The sequence below is a fragment of the Electrophorus electricus genome, chromosome 10, assembly GCF_041902795.1.
Source record: "Electrophorus electricus isolate QZ-2024a chromosome 10, ASM4190279v1, whole genome shotgun sequence".
Lineage (NCBI taxonomy): Eukaryota > Metazoa > Chordata > Actinopteri > Gymnotiformes > Gymnotidae > Electrophorus > Electrophorus electricus.
The window spans coordinates 25640579-25663108 of NC_137506.1; the positions used below are offsets into that span (position 1 = coordinate 25640579).

A 22530-nucleotide genomic window follows, 5' to 3' on the forward strand; every position below is an offset into this window, starting at 1 on the left:
ATTATTGTGCACAATATAACAAGTAACAAAATGTGTTAGAGAGCATTTTTATAATAAATAGGATAAAATAAATAGGAAAAAGTAAAACCAAAAACATAATAAATTGTAAAATGTACAACTATTTGTAAGATTACATAGAACAGAGAGACTAAAAGTAGTGTAAATCATTATGCCACCTGTACTTTTATTTTATAATGGGCCAGTAGACTACAAGTTAGTTGTTTTTACAAGCTTTTCAAGTGGCATGCTGTGCACAAAAAATAAACTTACTTAAAATGAACTTATTGTTTAGGGAGGATTGGGAAAATACAGTTTCCTCCACAATGTTTTTGACATCCCTGGTAAAGATGAGTAAAAAAATTATATAAAATTTACTTTTTGGTGAATTAGCTTAGTCTTACATTCACTGACAAAATGAGGGGAAAAAATAAAACCTTTAATTAAAGTAAATTTATTCTGAGAAAGAAGTTTATAGGTCATTTGATTTTTTAATTTTTAGGGCTATAGGTTGAAGCCTCCTCTAATTTACTTGAATTCCAAATATACTTGCAACCCCTGGATATTATCATGGTTAATTAAAATAGCAAGCATTTCAGCATCTAGAATGAATAACAGGGGTGATTATGGGCTTTAATCCATGGTTAATCGTAAATCCATGAGTTGTTCCATAAGCCAGAAAAATGTAACTCTTTCTGTCCTTATATAACATTTTTTAATTATTGATAAAATTATCACCAAAAGCAAATGACTCTATAGTTTTATATATGAATGGGTATTCAAGCATATCAAAACCTACTTTAAAATCTAAAAAAGTATCCTCTATCATCAACATCCTCTATCATATTCTATTAGCTCATGTATACATCACATTTTGCTCTGGAGGATGGCCAACAGTTCAGCAGCTGATCAGGTGCTGAGTGATAACAGTGCATACATATAGGCAAAAAGCCAGTTGAATTCTGATTGTCCATTCTCATTCCTATTGCGTGGCCATGAATTGGATACATATCCAATCTCGGAAAACAAGAAAATGACTCAGATCTGATTTGTAAAGATGTATCACATTAAGGTAATATCAGATTCAAGTCACTTGTAATGTTCTTGTAATGAACACTTGGAGTGTTCTTTCTGGCCATAGTTGCCTTAACAAACTATGGGAAAAAAGAATAAACTATATAAAAATAGTAGCATTAAAAACACCCTTAACCTAATACTGCTACTTCTTAGTTCAGATACAGATCTGACTGTAAGATTAAAGATGGGAGCATTGACAGCTTTGACTTAAAGTGTAAGACCTACTTACAACAGAAGAGTAGCAGAGTGCTAAATCATAAGAATAGAAGACATGATCAGACGGGCATGTGTGAGATAAACCTCCAAAGACTGAGGGTCCTCAGGAGGTAGAAGCATGACATGTTTAGCTGCTTTATTTGTCAGACATCCATGATGCAAAAATGTTGTTCCATGTACCCTCTAACTCACTTCTTGTGACAAGACACAGCATGAAAATGGTGCATGAGGAGAGGGAGACAGTTCTTCAGCAGGGACAGCCGAAGGAGCATCAGCTTTGCATATAGCCCTGCAATAGTTCACAAAACCTATGAAAACAACAGAATGGTAATGGTATGGAGTGGTAAATCTTGCTTTCACATTCTGGCAAGAGTATGCAATGTGGAAACCACCCTACAGGACATGAATCTAAAGGCAAAACGTTCCCCAAGCAGAAAGTAGCAATGACTTCATTTCAGACCTGGCAGAATAGCATCAGAAAATATACCCAGCATTTGGCAATGATTATACGCAGCACACAAGAAGTCATGATTACTTAAGATTGCTTTAATCAAATATTAAAAATGACAAGTGGGGGTCCACTTCAGTTCTTACAATGCTGTGTTTAAATTTGTAGGATATAGATCCAGTCCTTATAAAGAAAAGTCTCTGAAGGAAGCAGGAACTCTACATTGCACCTAATACTGTCTAGCCTCTAGAACTTATAGAATGTGGAAAGATGTTTACATCTTGCAATGTGTATCTGTTCTCTTCTTTACTAGTAGCATGTTGGTCATTACAGATTAGTCAGTGTTACAGATTCCATTACTTTAGATTCTGACCATCAATGTTTTGAATATGACAATGATCAAAATGTTTAATCTTAAAATAACTGCAATTATATATATGTGCACATTGCAACACAGGCTTAGGAACTATTAAAAAATGTTTAATAGGCTAATATCCAATTTAGTAACAACAATAAAAGTCTTATTTCGTAGACCAGTTTCTCTCGATCCAATCACTGGGGAACCTGACAGCTGGCATTTCTGCTGTACCTTCTGCCTGGAACCCCGACAGTACACATCTGAGTTCAATTCCAGTTTTTATTCCAATTTCCTCATTTATTTTTATTAACATTATATCCAAAGAAAGATAATTTTCAAATACCTTTTCTGACAATGTTAAAAATATGAATTTAGAGTATCTATAAACTGAAATTCTACCAGATCAGTTCATGTCAAATGTTTTCACCTTTCTAAAACACAGAAGACTTTAAAATTGTTTCAGTAAACATAAATATTTACATGTGTAATTGTTTACAGAGGGTCAGATTAAGATAATTTGGCAATTAACAGTTGCATTATAATTTTCATATGATTAAGGAGTAAGAACACCACAGAACCTTCCCAGCACATAACCACAAGAAGAGGGGGAAAAAAAAAATATCTTAGTTTGCTTTACAAGTACTGGGGGGTAGGGGAATATATATATATATATAAAAAAAATTGTCCCCTTGGTGTACTGATTTAACTATTGAAAACTTGACCAAAGTCAAGTGGCCAACAAGTAAACCATATATAAATATCTCAAAAATTCAGCATTCCTCCATGAAATAATCATCTTCTTCCTCATCTTCAACTCTTGTAAATGGAGCATCTTTGTCCGACAGCATGTTCCACACAACAAAGTCATCATCTTCCGCTGTATGAAAAGGTATGCAAAGAGAGTCAAAGGTTACTCTTTAGACAACCATTTAACTGACTTGTAGACGTAAACTAATGGTGTGTAGTCAATGGTGTGTAGTCAATTGGCATACATACCAACACATCTCTTCTTGGTTTTCCTCACTGATGGAACTGGTGTGAACCTTTCCTGTTCAAGATACAGAACAATGGACATCTATTAAACTAACAAAATTAAAAGAAAATTTAGTTTTTAATTATAAAAAAAAGTGAAACTTTGATGTAGATGAATCTGGTTTGATCTACAGACATTAAATTGGATTGGATTACTGTCAAAGCCACACCTACCTTTGGGCTGGCTTTTCTGCCATATTTGCCTTGTTTTTTTACCTTTTGTAGTTGGTAAATATACTTATCATTGTTGTTCCTTAAATTAAAAAACAAACAAACGTTTTACATCAACATTCAACCTAGGTTAACATTTGAAACCAGTACAAGTTTAGTTCTGAAAATCTACTGTATAGTCTTCTTACACAAAATGTTATTCTGACTATAATATTGCTTTTAATATGTTTAGAATAGAATATCTTTAGACTTTTACAAGGAAAAACAAACAATTGTTATAAACAATTGGAAAATAGAGTATTTTATTTATAATAAAAACAAACAATATGACTTTAATCAACTACACAATCAGTAAGGTAGCAATTCTTAGTTATATCCCTCTCCAGAAAACTACAGAAGTTTGCGATGTTTTAATTCTTACCATTTCAGTTTCTGTTTTTGATCTGATTTAGAGAGGGCAAGTGACATTAATGAAAAAATTATTTGAACTTTTTCTTGTTTTAATGTCTGTTCATTTAGGCAGGGTTACTCGCAGAAAATAGGTTATCAATGGCCATTTCTGTTGCCTTTTCTCACATATCCAACAGATTTTACTTCTCTCATTTAGTGTTCTCATCTTCTTGAGCTTCTCATGAGGTTGTACACTATATGTATATATAATCTCTAGGTACTGTAACATACCAATATGATCATCTATAAATTATCCAGCTGGAAAGAAAATTGATATTTGGTCACAAGGTACAAATGTTCTGCATGAACTTAGTGTCTTAATATTACAATTAGAATTTTATTAAGAAGAAATTACCTGATGTTGCCACCAATATTGCATTATGTTGTGGTCATATAAATGATGCCCAAGAGTTTAAACATGTTTGATATAAGAAAACCTTTTTTCCCCCCCTAGGTTCAATTGTAGCCTAGTCCAATTCCAAAATTGTACAGTAACTCATGCACAATGCGTATCAAAGCACCAAAGAGAAAATTTCAAGACTCACCTGTTAATTGGGCCCATCATTCCTGGTGTTATGTGCAAACACTGAGGAGTTTTTACTGAAGCAAAGATGCTCGAGGTGGGGGTCTGTGGGTTTTGGAGCTGGCTGAAGTCTGGTTCGTCTCCATTAGTAGACCATACAGGCAACTGCAGAACACACCCCAAAAAAAGCAGTATTTAACAAACGTGTTCTTAGACAAAACCAATTTGTTTCCCCCATAAAGTTATCAGGAAACCCCCAATTTCCTCATCACATCATTCTTTATCACGGGACTCTAAAGTAGATAAAGACACATCAAATTAGTAATTAAAAGGTTCAGGATAGATGCATTTACAGAAAATATAGTAAAAACATTTAACTTTAATGTCAGTGAATAAATGTTCTCAATTTAATGTTCTTAATTATGGAAGTGGGAAGACTTTTTCTGAACTGGTCCCTGTGAAAAGTGAACAACTGGGCAACATCCTATGAAAATGAACAGACAGAAACTAAAATATTCCCTTGATGAAAACTGAAATTTGTTAGCCACTCTCCAATTCCTCATCAATGGTCTACATCTGAATTCAAGTTCAAGTTCGGTTTATTTGTCACATACATAGTCATACACAGTACAACACGCAGTGAAATGGTGGAGAGTGCTCTGTCCAAACTGACAAACTGAGGAAGAGAACCAGGGGTGCATAGAGAAAAAAATATATATACAGAATTCAGGACAAATCAGTTAGATATGGTGTCACTGCTGTGTTGAAAAATAGTCTACCACTAAAATAATATCTGACAGGATATTAAGTGTCCAGTGATGAGAGCAAAGAGAGACACCAGATAAAGTTTGTAATGCTGCACAATATACTGCTTTTTTAAAATCACAATTACACAATTGACCTTTGCATTAATATTGCAGAATCCCACAACACCAAACTAACTGTTTTTTTTCTGTGTGCCAAGTGTCCTAACCAATCTGACACATTCCACAGGAGTCTTGCGTTGTTTATGTTTAATATTATATTGGTAACAAGAGAGCTGCCATTTCCTTCACCTTGATTTGTTTGTTGTGCATTGGTGAAGCAGTGAAAATGTCATCATGGTTTTCTTTGGGCATGTGATCCAAGAACTCCCACATCTGTTTCTTCCTCTTCAGGGTTCCAACTTTTGCAGTAATCTGTGCCGTTTCCTTTCCTGTGAACAAAGTTCAATTGGTTTGTGACAGGCTTGCCCAGTTTAATAGCTGTAATGTAAAGATGATTAACAAGCGGTAACTAAGGTAACCACATATCTTTGAAAAACACTACCATTAAGGGCATATACCAGATGACTTTATATTATGTATTAAATAAGTAGATAACTAATTAAATTAAAAAACGCAATAGTGAAAAATTACTGGGTTCATCTGGTTTTGCAGGCTTCTGATTTGGTTTTCCTTTGGGTCTTGCACGGCTTTGGTAACATGTAGAGTACTGCTGCTGACACTCCTCGGCAGAGCGGGTACCCACTACCAAGGCAACGTTTAACCAGTAGCCACTCTTGTGCTTAGGTAATGAGTTCACAGCCCTGAAAGGAAAGACAAAATAGATCAGTGACCAGAATCTATTTGCTAATACATTTTGGTGTGCATCAGGAGTTGCAAGGTTTAGGCTTCTTTTATACAATTATAAGGTATACAATTGGAGAATCTGTACATATTTATAAAAGTGTGTAATATGAATTTGATAATAGCAGAAAAAAAAGCATTTCCATATGAAAGTCTACTTATTTGACTTCGCTGAATGGTTATTTATAGTACTGTATGTACAGCATAATGCTACACATCTCTTCAGCTGTTTATATATATATTTATTAATTACACACACACAATGCTATCTTGCTTTAAGATCTTGTTCTTGTTTATAATACTAACAATAAGTTCTATTTATATAGCACCTTTCAGACACAAGGTCGCTTCACATTGACAGTGAGGAGAAAAAAAACAATTGACACAAACAACACAATAATTAACAAATATGGATAAGAAAAGAAGTTATGAAGTGTTGAGAAAGGTGTTTTAAGTTGAGATTTGAAGGAGAACGTGGAGCAGAGATGGAAAGATTGAAGTAAAGTGTTCCGTAGTTTTGGGGCCATGACACTAACGGATCTGCCTCCTACAGACACCAGTCTAAACTTGGGGACGGAGAGGAGACTGCATTAGAGGACTGAAGTATATGGGTGGGCAGTAAGGGTGTAAGAGTTTATCTAGGTAGGGAGGTGCAAGGCCATGCAGAGCTTTGAATGCAAGGAGGAGGATTTTGAACTGAATGCATTCAGGGACGGGGAGCCAGTGTAGCTGATGTAGACTAGGAGTGATGTGGACCGATTTCCTTATATGAAGGCGGATTCTTGCAGCTGAGTTTTACACATACTGAAGTGAGTGGATGGTTTTGTTAGTGATGCAATGAAGAGAGTTACAGTAATCAAGACGGGCGGTGATGAAGGTGTGAACCAGGGTCTCAGCATCGTGTGTGAAGAGCATTGGCCTAAGCCTAGCAATATTCCAGAGGTGAAAAAAGGTATTTGTGACCAGTGACTTGACGTGAGGTTCAAAAGACAGCGAGAGAGAGGAGTCAACAAGTACGCCAAGGTTTCTAACCGTGGATGAGGAACTGTTCAAGATACCGTCCAGATTTAATTTAAAATCTGAGATTTTTGATATTTTAGACTTTGGGCCAATAAGTAGAAATTGTGTGTGTGTGTGTCTGATAGTGCATATGAACCCAAGATGCCTTTTACTTTGTCCTTAACCCTCCTTCATATTATCGGTCACGCCAGTGCAACACTGTTTGACACTGTCTGTACTGCATGTTCATACTGTAAATCTTTAGTAAATGATGTGCAGGTCACAGTTTCACTGGAAAATGAATAACAGGCTGTGTAGTAAATACATGCACCTAACTGACTTTTGGCATCCCATCTTTCTTCAGATAAAGAACACCTAGCCTAAGTCAAAGGCTACACTTACAGTACATACAAACAGAAGAGCTTACTCATTAAGCTTTTGCAGTTCTTTGTCTGTCCAATTTCCATTTTCTGCATCTTGTTCACTTTCACAGCTTTTTTCAGTTTGCTTATTGCTAGCTTTGCCTTTCACCATTGCCTTTTGTATCTTGCCACAGTTTTCTAGGACAGCAGATGTAACATCATCCACCTCTGTTGGTCGCCCAGTCTCTGTGTGACTGAGGGAATCCAGGTCATTGGTTACCCTTTCAGAAACTACTGAAACTTTCCTTTGTCTCGTCTTCCTCAGCACAGGTTTCGTCATCTTGCTTTTCTCTTTTCTTGTTGGCTTTGAATGAGAATTTTCAACTTTTTCTATATTCACGAGACAATTTTTATTTTTCTGTGAAGCATTTATTTTTCTGCAAGTCTTTTTATCTTTCTTTATATGTAAACAAGCGCCCGTCTCAGAAAACCGTAGATAATCCACCTCTTTTGACTGTTGAGGATTTCTGTTGTCTGTTATTGTTCCATTCTTTGCAGAATCTAGTGAATTTGTCCTCCATCTTGTCTTTTTGTGCACAAATTGTGTCATCTTGCTTTTCTCTCCTTCCACCAGTTCTGACAGAGTGCTCTCAACACTATCTACATTCAAAGAGTAATTCTCATTTTTCCCTGGAATCTTTCTTCGCTTCCTAGTATTTTTGTCTAAATATTGTGATTTATCTTGTTCTGATTGATAATCAGATTCCTCTGTCTCTGAAGTAGCAATTTCAGGAGGAATTTGTTTATGTCTGGGGTCCGCTGAGCCTCGTCTTTTGTGTCCCACCAGAGGTTCTGGAGATGTAAATAAGTCATTTGAATCTGTACTGTTCTGGACCCTAGAACGCGTACGTGGACAACTGGCGTTAGTGTCAGAACATGAAGCAGAAAGTTGCTCATTCCGATTTACTCTCATGGAGGGCTTCTGCTTGTGCCTGGTTCTGCGGCTGCTCAGAGGGCCCTGTAGTGCAGACACAGTATTTTCTGGGCAAACCACAGTGTTCGATGCACAAGCATCCGTAGCGAATGTGGTGACCTCGGAGTCTGAGTCACGTAAGGTTCTCACTGTGGAATATGACCGATCTCTCCTCAAGCACATTCCCTCAGATTGTGTCTGTTGAGTGCGAGCCTGTGTAGCGGCATGGTCAGAGTCTGAGCTGGAAGCAATGGGCTGGGATTTATTCTGAGGAGCAGTGTCTGAGACTTCAGTTCCCTGAAGCCTTCTATTAGACATCTTATACTGTTTGACACGTCTCCTTGGTGCCAACATGTCGTCATCACTGACATTCTGCATTCCTGTAACACCCAGAACATGTATACAGTCAAGCAAAAGCCGCTATTCAAACAAATATCAAAACACTACAGAAAGATAAGTGTTATATAGGCCTTACCTTTGGACACACCTGGTTGGTCTTTTGGAAGTTGTGGTTTTACAATTACCACTGGTTCTGCTCTAGGCTGAAAATGATGAATTTAGACATTTAGAAAGTGTAGAACAAAGTCATAATTTAACAAAACCCTCCAGAGAAGCATTAACAATAAAACCCCATATTTAACAAAGTACTTGATTACCGTGATTAAAATGGAGTTTGATGCATAATCCTTATGAACAGTAACATTCATATCTGAGTCTATTGTGATTCTTCCTCCTCTCCAGTACTCCAGAGGAGGCTTGATAAGTCGGCCACTGCGGGAAACTGGAGTACTCTGAGGCTGGATATTGCCAGTCAAGTTAACAGAAGCTGTAAATAGACTGGATTTAAGTATGTTTACTGCGACATAGTTATACTTTGTACTTTGCTGACTTTCATGTTGGATATAGAAGAGACCACACTGTATATGCATGTAACAGAAAAGCTAAAATAATGGTCAAGGAAGAGTGTAATAAAACATGCTTGATTATGCTTACATCATATAAGGTCATATAAATTAAATGCTAGCCTCCTAAACATTTTAAAATCTGAATTTCAATCAGAAGACTTACAGATTACAGTGTCCTTAAGATGTTTAGAAATCTGTTTTTTCACTGGCCTTTTTTTTTGCAGTTGACAAGGTGCAGAGTTGTTATTTTTTCTGCTCTTTTCAGATCTGAAATCAATACATCAATCTTTGTTGAAGCAGTCCTCTTACTAATAGACAATGTTTCCCTGAGGTTCACTCCCAAAATGAGACAGCACAAAATTCATAGACAAATGTACCTTCCACTGTCAGCCAAAAATGTATCCAGGTACTCCTTCCACATTTTTGGAAATCCAAAAATGAACTTCTTCAAAAACCATGAAGGAAATGCTGAGAAGGAAAATACCAAACACCAAAAACAAAATCAAAGTTAGGGTTAGGAAAACACCATGAAATGAGAAAATCAGGCTTGGAGTTTATATTAAAAAAATAGATTACCTGAATTGTGGAAGTGTGACATCTTTCCAACAAGAACATAGGTCCTACCACTCGCAGTCTTAACTTGATTACTTGAAACTCGTTCAGTAATGCAGCTACTGTGCCAAGGTACACTGTTGTCTCTACACAGAAAAGATGTAAACAGTCTGAGAAAATACAACTGGTCACAATTAGTTTCTTCAGCTTTATTCATAAAGCGGATGGCATAGTGATTAAGACAGTGATTAAGACAAGTCTCTTAAGTCTCTTGCACTTGTAGCCTCTTTAACTACATGAAAGAATTATCTTTTTTTGCTTAAGAAGTGAACTGATTGTCAATGTTAAAGGTTTAATTGTCACAATCTCTTTCACCTGTACCTAAAAGTAAACATGTAAATATGGGCCATGTGAAAAGTAGATCATCACAGTACTCAGACCAAAATTGAATTTCTGCCAATGCACTGATGCCTTTTATAGTAATGTGGGATTAGTGAACTTACAAACGAATGCCATCAACCACAAGTTCTCTGATCTGTAGCTTCAAGACCCAATCTTTTAAATGAATCCCATTCACCTAAAAATGAAAAACAAGTAAAAGAATTGTGCGCATTAGTTATCAAATACGTGGGTAAAATACGTACATACGTCAAATATGTACATAAATATTAATAATGTTTCTCAAGTCACTTCATTAAGATAGAAATGTAAGGCCTTAGTTTGATTACACAGAAGTCAAATATCCAACACAAGGCTGCTTTTAAAGCCAACACATCTGAGCAATGACTGCAAACTTTGACAGACCCAAAAATGCAGAATGAGTCAGTTTTTTCAAATGTAAGATAGATTTTTTTATGCTACTACCAGTTTTGCCACGCAGGTCCAGTATCATCAAATAATGAACAGGACACTGAATCTGGCTTTCTGAATCCAAAAGCAATTTCACCTGCAATGCCTTTTAGTCACAACCAGCCAAATTTACACTTTTTAAAACATGTATAACTTATAAAACATTATTGCATTATTAGAAAGGTTGAGAGGCAAAAAATAATTAATATCATGTACATCTTAAAAGATGTAAAATAACAAACAAACATAAGTAAATAAGTAAAAAAGGTGTTAGTGCTCTTACACGGGTCCTTCCATTCTGAGCTTCATCCATTTCTTTAGTCTGCTGCTTGGACTTAAACACTGCTATTTGCTTTTGAGGGATTGAGATGCGAGGAGATAGCTGCAGGAGAGAATCCTCCAACACACGCAGAGCTTGAAGGGGCTGTTCTAAGGCTTCTTGATGGTTGTTGGCTGCATGCTCTGGCCTTTGTTGCACTGCTTGGCTGTGAGCAGGCACACCCAAACTCACATCCACACCGCAAGGCTCCTCATCAGCTCCACCTTCAAAATAATCTTTTCTGCTCATATCACCAAACACACCACAATGACCTACAATACGACAAAAGAAGAAATGACTGAGGATGTCTGCAGTTTGTATGAAAGTTCCCATCCATCTAGTCCAAGCAATAATGATAAAGTGAAGAAAAAAAATCACCTCTGGTTCGAACATGCTGTGAATTGCTGACACAATGCATTACTTGCGTCTGTTTTGACTGTTCAAGTTGAGTGAGAGTCTCTATAGAAGGTAAGCGCTCCAGCAAAACATAAGGATCTGGATGACACACAATAACAAACAACCAAACAACCCCCCCCCCCCCCCCCCGTTTATTTGATGATATATATAAACTTTCACCTCCATTAAAGTCTCAAATCAAGAACAACATACCATGAGCCATGACTGAGAATGTGACTTGTCACTTGACTAAAGGATATTGTGCCTGGTAAGACCATTTTAATCTGAAATATTCAATATTGTTTTAAAAATGAAAAATTAATACAATAATTTGTGCAAACAGAGTTCAGGAATACTAAGGGAGTGTGGAAAGGAACTATCAAGTCAAGGATATTTAATTCGTGTGTGTGTGTATATATATATATATATATATATATATATATATATATATATATATATATATATCTCCACCATCACACATGCCAGTTTTGAGAAATGTGCTTTGCACACCAATGCCACCATGTTATATTTAATAAAGATGGAGCAGGCTATTTGAGAAGATGAGCCACAGTTTTAGGATTACATCAGTATAAAGATAAGTCAAAAGAATGTATATAAACTACAGGTCCATCTAAAGAAAAGACTTGAACACAGTATTTTACCTGTTCATTCAAGAGCTCAAATTGTTAAAGACAACATGCAGCAATGAATTCATGTTCATATTTTTTTGTTTCATTTAGTTTTTGTTCATCTTGTTGAACTTCTGTGCATGCACAGCTAGTCTATACAGTTACCATGTAGACAGAAATGCCAGTGCTTCTAAAGGCATCCTCCATTGCTCAGATACATTTTTATTGGCCAAAAGGGTGCCACATCTGACAGCTCCCTTTTTATACAGGATCATCCAGAATTCAGAAAAAAAAAATATCAGCAAGGGACATGATTTGTCCCATATTTTCACACAAAAAAGGGAGGCAATTTGTCCCTCAGATCCCTCATCAGGAGCACTCCCATAGTCAAGTCTGGGTGTAGTTGTTGCCCTCTGTCAGTGTTCTTATGCAAGTAGGCTACGAGACACAAGAGGCTATCAAAATATAGGTCCAAATGGGAGTGTTACAAATAATATGTTGAGATTTATTTTAAAATCTTGTTTCACTTATAATTCTTAATGCTTTTATTTTTTCTTGTAATATGGCACTTTAGTCAATGGGTTTGTGTTTTCAATGTACAATGTCAAACTCTCATTCTTTTATGACACAGTTGCACCACACAAGCACTAGAATGAGAAATGGCAAAATCCTAATCATACAGGATAATTTCAGAAACAATTTTCTATGTGTAACTGGTTGTAGCAAAAACAAATTTGGATTGCCCTTTTCACACCACTGTAGTGTACTAGGACGATAAGTTCAAAGGAGCTAAAAAGAGCTGAGGGTTTTGAAACTGACTGTTTTAGTACAACGTGGATAACTTTCTATTACATAAACACTTTTTGCACATTTAAAGTAAATTTAAACACCAATTACCAAGTACTTAGTTCAGGCTCCTCAGATCACCATGCAGGACTGAAACCAGAAACACTCTACAATATGCATGAATGGCCTTATACACTGTCCCTCTAAAAATATTTACTTCTAGGTTATAATCATAAATTACATATGCATACCTGTGGTCATATCATTGGAATTACTGACAGGATTCACCTGCCACCTCTTCTGCCGTGCTTTAATTTGTGCAAGCAAGTCTTCGGGGTGCATCCGCTCCAGCAAAATAACTGGCTCTAAGAAAAACAATAAAAAAGCAATGTGAGTAAACTATTCCTACTGCAACTTGTTTGCCCAAAGGAGAAAGACCAGCAAAGTGAAACTCATCTTGACTCAGTGATTAATAATGACTTATAACTAACCATAAAATGAATCAGTGTCAAATTTGCTTGCTGGCCCTCCATCAATAATTTTGGCAGGATTTGAAGCTGGTGGCAGATCTCCCACATGAGATGTTTTTGGGGACTTAGGAGGTGACAGTGTCAACACACACGTTTCTTGGCCTTCCTGCATGTTATCATCAGTGTGTGACTGCAGCACCTTTGGGCATGCATCTCTCTTCCCCATGTGTCCATTTATAAAATACCGTGGGTCTTCCCTGTGCTTCTTAAGGTTTTGCCGTTGAACTTTCGCTTTCAACCTGGCAAAAACCTTTGCTGGGGTATCGGTATCCCGTTTTGGTGCCAGGACTGATGCTTCTTGGTACTCTGTCATGTTTATGCTGCTGAGCTCACATGGGATGGCTGGTGTGCTGTTCAATGCATGCTGGGCTGTTGAATTCATCACCAAGGGACCCTGCTGTCTAGTTCTTCTGTCTGATAGTGCAATCATTTTGGACGGTGGGACTATAACCAGATCATGAACTGTCCTTTCTGTCCGTTGGAGAGGAGTGCCAAATGGAACTTCAAGGTGTGGAACCGTGTGATATTTTGCGGGTGAATGATGCATTTGATAGCCCTAACGATTTAGTCCTTTGATTCACCTGGAACGTCCGGATAGAATGCTGAACAGGAAATATGCAGAATAATCAGTTAATTATTTTATCTCTGAATTTAAAAATACACATTAAGCACAGATAAGTAAACTACATAATTAACTTGTTAGCTAAATAGACGCCTAGTCACTGAACAAGCAGATAAGCAATAAAAAAGTTCAGGTGATTTCGTTAAATAAATAGCTAGCAATATTGTCTTTTGTGTGCTTACTGAATTGCATTTGTAGCTAGGTGTTTTAGATAATATAAAACGTCAGATGTCAAGTTTGGACATTCGAAAGTATAAGTGGTTGGTTTACTCTGTAGATATGCTAACCTAATTACCTTCAATGTTAGCTAGCAAGTTAGCTGGCCAAGCTTTATAAATCGGAATGCATCAAAGTAGCTAATGCTAGCTAGCTAGTTAGGTAATTAGAAATGAACAAAACTTATTTTCAGCGAAATTTTATTATCACTAGTTATACTGCGAAACAAGAGGCTAATTAAGATTTGTTATTGTTTGAAAAAAAAATTGGCAGGAAATTCTGCAATTTCGTGTCGGTCCAGCTTGGTAAGAAATCAAACTTACCAACCATCACAACGAGCGGTTCTTTTGAATATTCCACTTTTGAATTTCCTCACCAAGCTAACGTTTTACTGTCGCATATTCATTGCGTCATCTTTGTGAGCCTAAACGAACCAAACGAGGAAAGAAGCTTCACGAGGTGTTATCATTACAGTCTTTGATGGTTTTAACGATGACAGTTAACGCTAGCTAGCTAAATATAGCAAGTGGTGACAAAGGGAATGACTGAATTTTAAACGGAAATGGAAACTGAAGAAATTAAATCATGCATATTTAGCTAATTATAGCGCTAGATTATGACATACGTGACGTGATGGCAGCGTTTGGACTACCAGAAGAACTGTGGATTCATGTGTTTAAATTCTTGTCCTCTAATGACAAATTAAACATTCGCGCTAGTTGCAGATTTTTTAAGAGACTGATAGATCACCCCGGCATGTGGAAAAACAGTACAGTGTCCCTAAAAAAAAATAGCGCATATAACTCTCATTTCTGGAGAACTCTTAGCATCAGGAGGATTAACTCGGTTGTGGTGGTGAAGGCGAATGTGAAGGAGTGGAAGCAGCTTGCATCCCGGCTACCCTGGCTTATTTCAGTAACTATAGATCGGTGTTGTGATGCTAAAGCCCTCGAGACACTAAGTAATTTTAAAAACCTTAAGCGGCTGTTCATTCGGCAGTGCCGTTGTCCGAAACTAGCAAGCTCAATAAGTTTACTACACCAGTTGTCACATCTCGGTTTGTGTCAGGTTCGTTGCGCTCCATGCTCGGACATTATTAATGCGGTGTCTCAGCTCACCAATCTAACATCATTTTGCTACCATGAGAGCAGCAAACCTATTCCTAAGGCGGATCTTCATAGCATACTCCGATGCCTGCCGAACTTAAAAAAGCTTTCATTAAAGATGGGATCAAATCAAGTCCCCCTCCCCAATGATTATCTCTGTCCTTCTCAAGCAAACAATGTGTCAGGTAAGTATAAGTTAAAAGGTGATTTAATTATTTATTAGCATTTTTTTTTCAGAATTTGTCATAAAATGGCTGGGCATAGTGAGCACCCTTATTCATGTGAGTTCCTCTAACAACGGAAGATGCACAGTATGGAAAGCTGAGCCTTGCTAGCCTGGAGCTGCTGAACTACATGGACCCCATTCTCTCGTCAGAAGCCCTGAGGGGTGTTTCCTCCCTGAAAAGTCTGACAGTGCATTATAGATGCTCTGCTGAGGATTCCAGAATGTGCAACCTCAAAACATGGCTCTCAACACTCCCAGTCCTCTCAGAGCTCAACATTTCTTGTGAGTATAACTAATAATTTTATTCTACCTATAAACATGTTTATCTTCTTATCTGTCTACCTGGAATAGTTATAGTTAGAAACCATAGCCCATATGTTATAATTATAATAATAATAAACTTTATTTGTATAGCACTTTCTTAAACACAATTTACAAAGTGTTTTATAGAAAACAGAGAGAACATAGAATATTAAAGCTTATTACATCCTGAGATTTGTCACCTCAGGAAGGTATTGGTCAAAAGTTTTTTAAAAAAAGAAAGAAAAGACCAATGAAAAACTTAAATCTGATTAATTTAGGAATAATGTTAATTGTAAAAATACAATGAAAATTAAGATATATTAAAAGAAATAATTAAACTAAAAGACAGTATAAATAAAATAAATTTGCACTGGGTGGGATCAAAGTGCATAGTAAAAGTGAACACAGTATTTTAAAAACAGTTGATACATAGAAGCTTAGTGTTTAAATTGTCAGGGGCCTTCAGGTTGTCTAGAAGAGAATTCCAGAGTTTGGGGCCATGGTAGCAAAAGGCAGACTCAGATCTCTTTAGTTGGATTGTGGGCACCATCAGCATGTTTTTATCAGCTGATCTGAGGACCTTTGAGGGTACATGTCTAATGATCAAACTGGTGAGGTATAGAGGAGCAAGACCATGGAAACAATTAAAAGTACATTGTAGTATTTCAAAGTCATTTCTAAGTGACACAGGTAGCCAGTTGAACTCTTTATGGATGGGTGTAATATAATCTCTAATTTTTGTGCATGCTAGCACTCTGGCTGCTGCATTCTGAACCCTCTGCAGGCTTGAGATAGTTTTCTTGGAGAGACCTGCTAGCAGAGTGTTACAGTAGTCCAGATGTGACGATATGAATGCATGCAGACGTTTTTCACTATCAGTTGCTGTGAGGATACTTCTGACCTTGGCTACTTTATGAAGATGATAGAATGCTGGTCTTGAGACATTAAAATGGCATCTAAACATTTTTTTAAAGTCAAATTTTGTCATAGTCAAATGTTACACTTAGGTTTTTGATATAGTGTTGGGCCTTAACTAATCAGGACTCCAGTTAAGTTGCTATTAACATTTTGTGCTAACCATCCTCAACTTCATCTGTGTTACCTTTTAAACATATAACCACTGCTCTGGACATTTTTGTGGGGCAAGCAATCGTCAATCCAGTGGAGACACTTACACATGTAAGAACTCCAATAACAATGCTGTTCCCTGTGTACCCATAACAGAGCAGTAGGTACTACGATACCATTACCATGCTAGTATCACTGATGTGTTGAACATGCTCAATCTCCAAAATAATATTGGGTCAACAGGGCGTTGTCTAATAAAGTAAGTTGTGAGTATAGATGTATGCAAACTTCAGCAATAGTACCTGATGCACTGTTACCACCACAAAATACCTATCTGTGCCTCTGTTGAGTCTTCCATTCTCTTGTCAGTTTCTTTTCTGTGCACACTCATAAGACAGAACTGTTATTTATAAAGCATAGGATGTAATGATGCTTGAGAAAAACATCTGATGGAACCTAATATTTATCACAATGCAGAATCAGCATACAGTAGTATAAAGAGAGAATGAAGTTATTAGAGAATAAAAAGACAATCCTCTTTGGATTTGCCTATCTTGATGGTTCACATTCATAATTGAAATGGAACTGAAATTGCACATATGTACAAACTGTCATGTTTTTACACGTCCCCTTCGCCATCAAACAAAAAACATAATGTTTGTGAGACGATGATCACACTAGCATAAAAGAGAGATTTTATTTTTCTGATATCATGTCTATTTGGCTCTTTGGAAAAATGGCGTTTACTGAATTAATCGTATTAACATAATCTCCTTTTGACTGAGCATTTCTTTTACCAACTAATGTTTGTCTGTGTTTTCCAGTGGGATATCACCTTGGCACCTATGCAAACTCGTTGCCTGTTACAGTACGTAGCCTTTCCCTTCGAGGAATGTTGGCAGATCTGAAGGCTATGAGGAAGACAGCACAACGAGTGCCAGATCTTTTGGACTTTCACTTGGACCCGTGCTGCCATGAAAGGCCCAGCCCCATAGCGGAGCTTCCTCAGCTCTTCCCCAAGCTGCAGAGCCTGGAAATGAGGTCAGAGGTTCTGTTTTTGGCCACAGCTAAAATAGCTTATGCCTTATGTCTTGTTCATTATGCAACATCTTTTTAATGCTTGCTTTCTTTTAGACACCACAATGTTCCTGAAAAAGATCTTCTAGGACTTGCACGGTTGTCCAGTCTTAAGCGCTTGGTGGTTCTGGACCCCCTCATGGACCCCGAATCTGCTTTGACGGACCTAACTCACAAACTCCACATCCAAACCAACTACAGAGTCCATGTGATTCATTGCTCAGGCCCAAATGAACGAAATTCCTGCCTTTGTGCATATAACTGATTAATATTCAACCTGTACACAAAACTTCAATGAGGTCTTATTTAGTTCCCTCAGAAACAGGAAAAGTGCAAATGTGTTTGTGACCCCCATGCCTATTTCTTCCAATATTGCAGACCTCCACTAGGTGACACTGTACTCACACCAACAGACGTGTGACAGGTATGTGACAGCACAGTAGTTCTTCATTCAGGTAGTTCACAAAGTTGTTTGAGACTTTGAAATAAAGTGTCCGAAGTTAGTAGATTTCAGTTCAATTTAATTCATATATATATATAAATATAATATAGCGCACTTAACAATACACATTGTCTTAGAGCAGCTCTGCTGAAACCAGGTATAGACCTTCAATGATCAAGCCAAAGGCTATAGTACCAAAAAAATTTCACGTGGGGGCACAGGTTCACATATATGATTTGAGATGTTAGCTGGCAATGCAAAAAAAAAAAAAAAAAAGATTTCTCTTGAGAATGTATGAATAAAACAAACTGCTGCTATGAGTTAACTGCTTGTAAAAAAGTATGAATACGCTTATAAGTTTCTAAAGTCATCGTGACTAAGATGTCAGGCATCATAGCACATATCATTTTGATATGAAGAGAAATCATGGAATGGAAAATGAGCTGGCAAAATATTTCCAGTGACTTAACTTTTTTAAGCCTTCTGAAAACAATATAGGATTATAATACCAGTAATCAAACTGACAATATGAACAGCAGACTAAAATTACAGATGTTTATGTAAACTGACAGAAAAATATAATGCTAATGGCTGGAGGCTTTAATCCTGTTCAAGGTTATATAGTAGTCCCCATTGAACTAGGCTGTTAATAGAATTTTCTGATTTACTGAAGCTGAGAAAAATTTTAGCCAAGGTCAGAACATTCATCAAAAACAGAAGGCACAAGGACTCTGTGTTTTTGTTACAAAAACAATGTTGCTAACCATGAGGAGAAGTTTTACAGTGTGTTTATAAGTATACTATATGCTTCAAATTGCTGCAAAATGCAGATGGATGGATAAAAAGTGTAAATGGATTCGAAGCCCTAGAATGTCATTTGGTGTAAATATAAAAAAGTTCCTCAGCTAAATGATCTGAAAAGAGCAGTGTAGCAGACTGGTTATGACAGTATTCATCTGCATGCAGCACATTAGTGTTTGAAGCAGTGATACTGAAACACTTAATTGTTAGAGTAAGAACCAGTGAGGATGAGCTTTCATGCCATGAGGGAAAAAGAATGGAAAGTGCTCTTAACTCAAAGGAGCACTGTAAAAAGCGTTTATCATAACTACTCCTCAGACATCCCACCCTCCATGCCTTTCTTCTTTTTCCTTGTGAGAGCATTTTTATTGGCCATTTCTTTTCAACCAGGTTTTGAATGCAACAGGTTCTAAAATTAATGTCTTAAGTTAGATATGGCCCACTTCATAACTTTATAATGAGCACCATTCCAACTATAAAGCAGTATTTTATAATGAGCCCCATCCCATCTATAACGCAGTATTTTTTAATGACCACCATCCTGACTGTAAAGCAGCACTTTATAATGAGCACCATCCTGACTGTAAATCAGCACTTTATAAAGAGCACCATCCCAAGTGTAAAACCGTTCTTTATAATGAGGACCATTCTGACTGTAAAGTAGCACTTTATAATGAGCACCATTCCATCTAGAAAGCAGTATTTTATAATGAGCACTATCCCAACTATGAAGCAGTGTTTTATAATGAGCACCATGCCACCTGTAAAGCAATATTTCATAATGAGCACTATCCCAACTGTAAAGCAGTATTTTGTAATAAGGGAGTATTGAAGGATTACTAACTGGTAGGTTTGTGAATTACAACAGTATACTTATAGTATTTAGCCAAAGCAACTTACAATTATGGCTGAATATAACAAGCAATAGAGGGTTAAGGGCCCTAAGAGTGGCAACTTAGCAGCAGTGGGGCTTGAACCAGCAATCTTCCAATTGCAAGTCAAGTACCTTAACCATTAAGCTACCACACCATACTGCACTTTTCATAACTACTGAAATTTTTTTTTTATAAACTAATTTCATCAAATGATGCTTCAGTTAAGCAATAACCTTGGATTTTGTGCAGGCTACATCTGGAAAATGGAAGCATTTGTATTTCACTTGGAGAACACTGTAAGGTATTTATGTCAAATAGGTGGCAAACTGAATTTCTAGGTGAGCTGAAAAAATATTATTGTGAACTCTAGCAGCAAAAATGAAACAATTATGTATTTTGATGGAACCCATTTTAGAATTGCCAATATTTAACCAGGATCTGATTATGATTTCCATTCAAATTCAAGTTCAAATTCTAGTCATTTGGCAATTTCTTGACTTTTATTGTATCCTAACCTTTGATTTATGAATGAAAATGGAGTTCGGACTCTCCCATTACCACTAAAACAGCCATACATGTGAATTACAAAGTCAACTGATCACTAATACATTTAATTTTGTCATACAAATGTCAGGAATGTCACCTGTGTCTCTGATGCTAAATGACAATAAATTATATGTGTAATCGCTTGTTATTTCTTTAGGAGATTTTGCAATTTAAATGGTTATTTGAGGAAGATAAGAGTGCCTACATGATGGAGGTATGTGACCTCGCTGTCTCGACAGTTGACTTGTGCTGACAGATTAAGGAGCTCATTGTTCACTTCAGGGAAACCAGCAGTGCCCTTTGGAAATTGTCAGCAGCTACAGAGTGCTGCATGCCCGACTGTCACACTGAATTGATCGCTCCAAACTAGCTGTATCATCCAGAGGAAACCCAGTGGCTTTGGAACAAGACAACAGTTCTGGTAAACTTTAACCGCTGTGGCACTGAGAACATCCTGACAGGATGCATCATGATGGGGTTTGACAACCTGGGTGCTCAGGACCTCACATTCCTACACTGCATGAAACTGAATGAAACTTCAGGAAAAACCTGGTGCTAACCTTCTACATATCCAGCTCATATAACCCACCCCGAATGGGATGAATGTTCACTGCAGTTCTATGGATGCCACTCTTCCAGACTCCTCTTCAGCAAACTTCTGGAGCATCACACAGCTCATGAGCTGACTCAATGCTTTTTCTTATAGGCCACCAGGATTCCTAACAACAGTGACTCATATGCCTTTGTATACTGTTCCAAACAGAGCCACTGTTCACATTTATATTTACTGCATTTAGCACTCTTATCCAGAGTGACATACAAAAAGAGCTTTCCACTCATAGACTTCCGCCTAGCTCGTAGGTTAAGAGTCTAAGATGCCACTGATGTAGGATACTGCTAAATACAGGTGTCAATGCTGATACCTAGAAGGAATTACAAATGTGCATATATGCAATACCATAATAATAAGTGCTAAGATGGTTCAAGTAATCAATCATAATGCAGTATGATATTTCCGTAAGTGCAGGATTAGTAATCATTTAAAATATTCCACAAATAATGAGTGTTCACTCTGCTACAAGGCAACAAGGGATTCGGCTGTTCAGACTGCCAGTGGAAGTTTGCTCTACCATCTGGGAGCCAGGAAAGAGAGACTCTTGATGCTTGTCTTCCATGAGACTTGAGGTTCAAAGTACAGATCAGGCTTTTACCATTGCCATCATGCAGGAAAGGGCTGGTCCATTCTTCACTATATTGCAATTTACTGTAGAGAAGAATAGAGGAAATTTAGCAACTGCATTTTAGCCATCCATGGTAGTGAGCACACACCCAGAGTGGACAGCCACCTCAGCAGCAGTACCCAGGGAACAGTTGATTAGGCTGGGTGCCTCATTCAAATTCATTTCACCCATAAATATTGTGGGAGGAGAAAGCACTTTTCCTTTACTCCCCCCACCCCCAATTTTCCAACTGGCCCAAGGAATCAAACAAGGAATCCTCTAGTCCCAAACCCACTTCTCTCACCTAAGCCACAGCTGCCCCATGACCTAAAGTATCATCCTTATTGTTTCATATCTGCATTCTACATATTTTACCATGTTGTATTGTATATATTACTTAATATACTTTAACACTTATTCCTGTCACTGCCATACTATTTAGCTTAGCATTTGTTTGTATTAACTACAGTATTTTTTTTTTAATATTTTGCTGTAACTACAGTTTTCTTTGTACTATGTGCAATCACACACACTTTTGTTGCCCTCCTTTGAGCATTGTTTATCCCCCCCCCCCCCCCCCCCACACACACACACCCTAGGTACCTTCAGTTGTCTGGTTCAACATAATTTCATTGTGTTTTCACTGTAATTGCTGTATTGCACATGGGAATAAAACAACCTTAACCTAAGTATCATACTTTACCAAATAACATGATTGAGCTTTAGAACTAAACAAGTGTAACTCTGGAAAGGAAAAAAAAACATTTTATACTAAACCAAACATAGAAAACAGTCTTTAATATTCCACAAGTAAAGTATATTTTAACTGTTTCATGTTTAGATATGCAG

The 22530-nt window shown here is 37.1% G+C and overlaps 2 protein-coding genes across 7 annotated transcripts; one reads left to right on the forward strand and one right to left on the reverse strand.

Moving 5' to 3' along the window:
- Positions 1-2357: 2357 nt before the first annotated feature.
- mis18bp1 (MIS18 binding protein 1) lies at positions 2358-14474 on the reverse strand. 5 transcript variants are annotated; one of them, XR_014125606.1, is made up of 19 exons: positions 14341-14467; positions 13141-13781; positions 12901-13014; positions 11217-11333; positions 10803-11110; positions 10174-10247; positions 9695-9816; positions 9496-9586; positions 9282-9385; positions 8870-9039; positions 8689-8755; positions 7306-8593; positions 5670-5839; positions 5328-5467; positions 4295-4437; positions 3721-3742; positions 3303-3381; positions 3093-3144; positions 2887-2973 (listed from the first exon to the last, which is right to left on the reverse strand). XR_014125606.1 is itself a non-coding variant. In XM_035532941.2 (18 exons), exons 2-18 carry the CDS (start codon positions 13724-13726, stop codon positions 2867-2869), a joined length of 3732 nt encoding a protein of 1243 aa, XP_035388834.1. In that variant the 5' UTR covers positions 13727-13781; positions 14345-14474; the 3' UTR covers positions 2358-2866. The 5 variants fall into 5 exon arrangements, 4 of the variants coding, with proteins under 4 accessions (XP_035388834.1, XP_035388835.1, XP_035388833.1 ...); XM_035532941.2 differs by lacking the exon at positions 3721-3742 and having other exon boundaries at positions 2358-2973; positions 14345-14474; XM_035532942.2 differs by lacking the exon at positions 3721-3742 and having other exon boundaries at positions 2358-2973; positions 8701-8755.
- On the forward strand, positions 14449-20599 carry im:7136021 (uncharacterized). 2 transcript variants are annotated; one of them, XM_027000289.3, is made up of 4 exons: positions 14449-15308; positions 15428-15631; positions 17545-17761; positions 17855-20599. In XM_027000289.3, the coding sequence occupies exons 1-4, from the start codon at positions 14651-14653 to the stop codon at positions 18060-18062; spliced, it is 1287 nt and encodes a 428-aa protein (XP_026856090.2). In that variant the 5' UTR covers positions 14449-14650; the 3' UTR covers positions 18063-20599. The 2 variants fall into 2 exon arrangements, with proteins under 2 accessions (XP_026856090.2, XP_026856091.2); XM_027000290.3 differs by having other exon boundaries at positions 15500-15631.
- The last annotated feature ends 1931 nt before the right edge of the window (positions 20600-22530 follow it).

What these genes read in the sequence shown, in the direction of transcription:
- im:7136021 (XM_027000289.3), top strand. Translation starts at nt 14,651, where the DNA reads ATGGCAGCGTTTGGACTACCAGAAGAACTGTGGATTCATGTGTTTAAA. An exon ending in CTCAGAGCTCAACATTTCTT is followed by an intron (nt 15,632 to 17,544) that starts GTGAGTATAACT and finishes TGTGTTTTCCAG; the next exon opens with TGGGATATCACCTTGGCACC. An exon ending in CTGCAGAGCCTGGAAATGAG is followed by an intron (nt 17,762 to 17,854) that starts GTCAGAGGTTCT and finishes GCTTTCTTTTAG; the next exon opens with ACACCACAATGTTCCTGAAA.
- mis18bp1 (XM_035532941.2), bottom strand. Translation starts at nt 13,726, where the DNA reads ATGCATCATTCACCCGCAAAATATCACACGGTTCCACACCTTGAAGTT. An exon ending in CTCAGAATGGAAGGACCCGT is followed by an intron (nt 10,248 to 10,802) that starts GTAAGAGCACTA and finishes TTTCATTTTTAG; the next exon opens with GTGAATGGGATTCATTTAAA. An exon ending in TGCACAACAAACAAATCAAG is followed by an intron (nt 4,438 to 5,327) that starts GTGAAGGAAATG and finishes TGTGTTCTGCAG; the next exon opens with TTGCCTGTATGGTCTACTAA.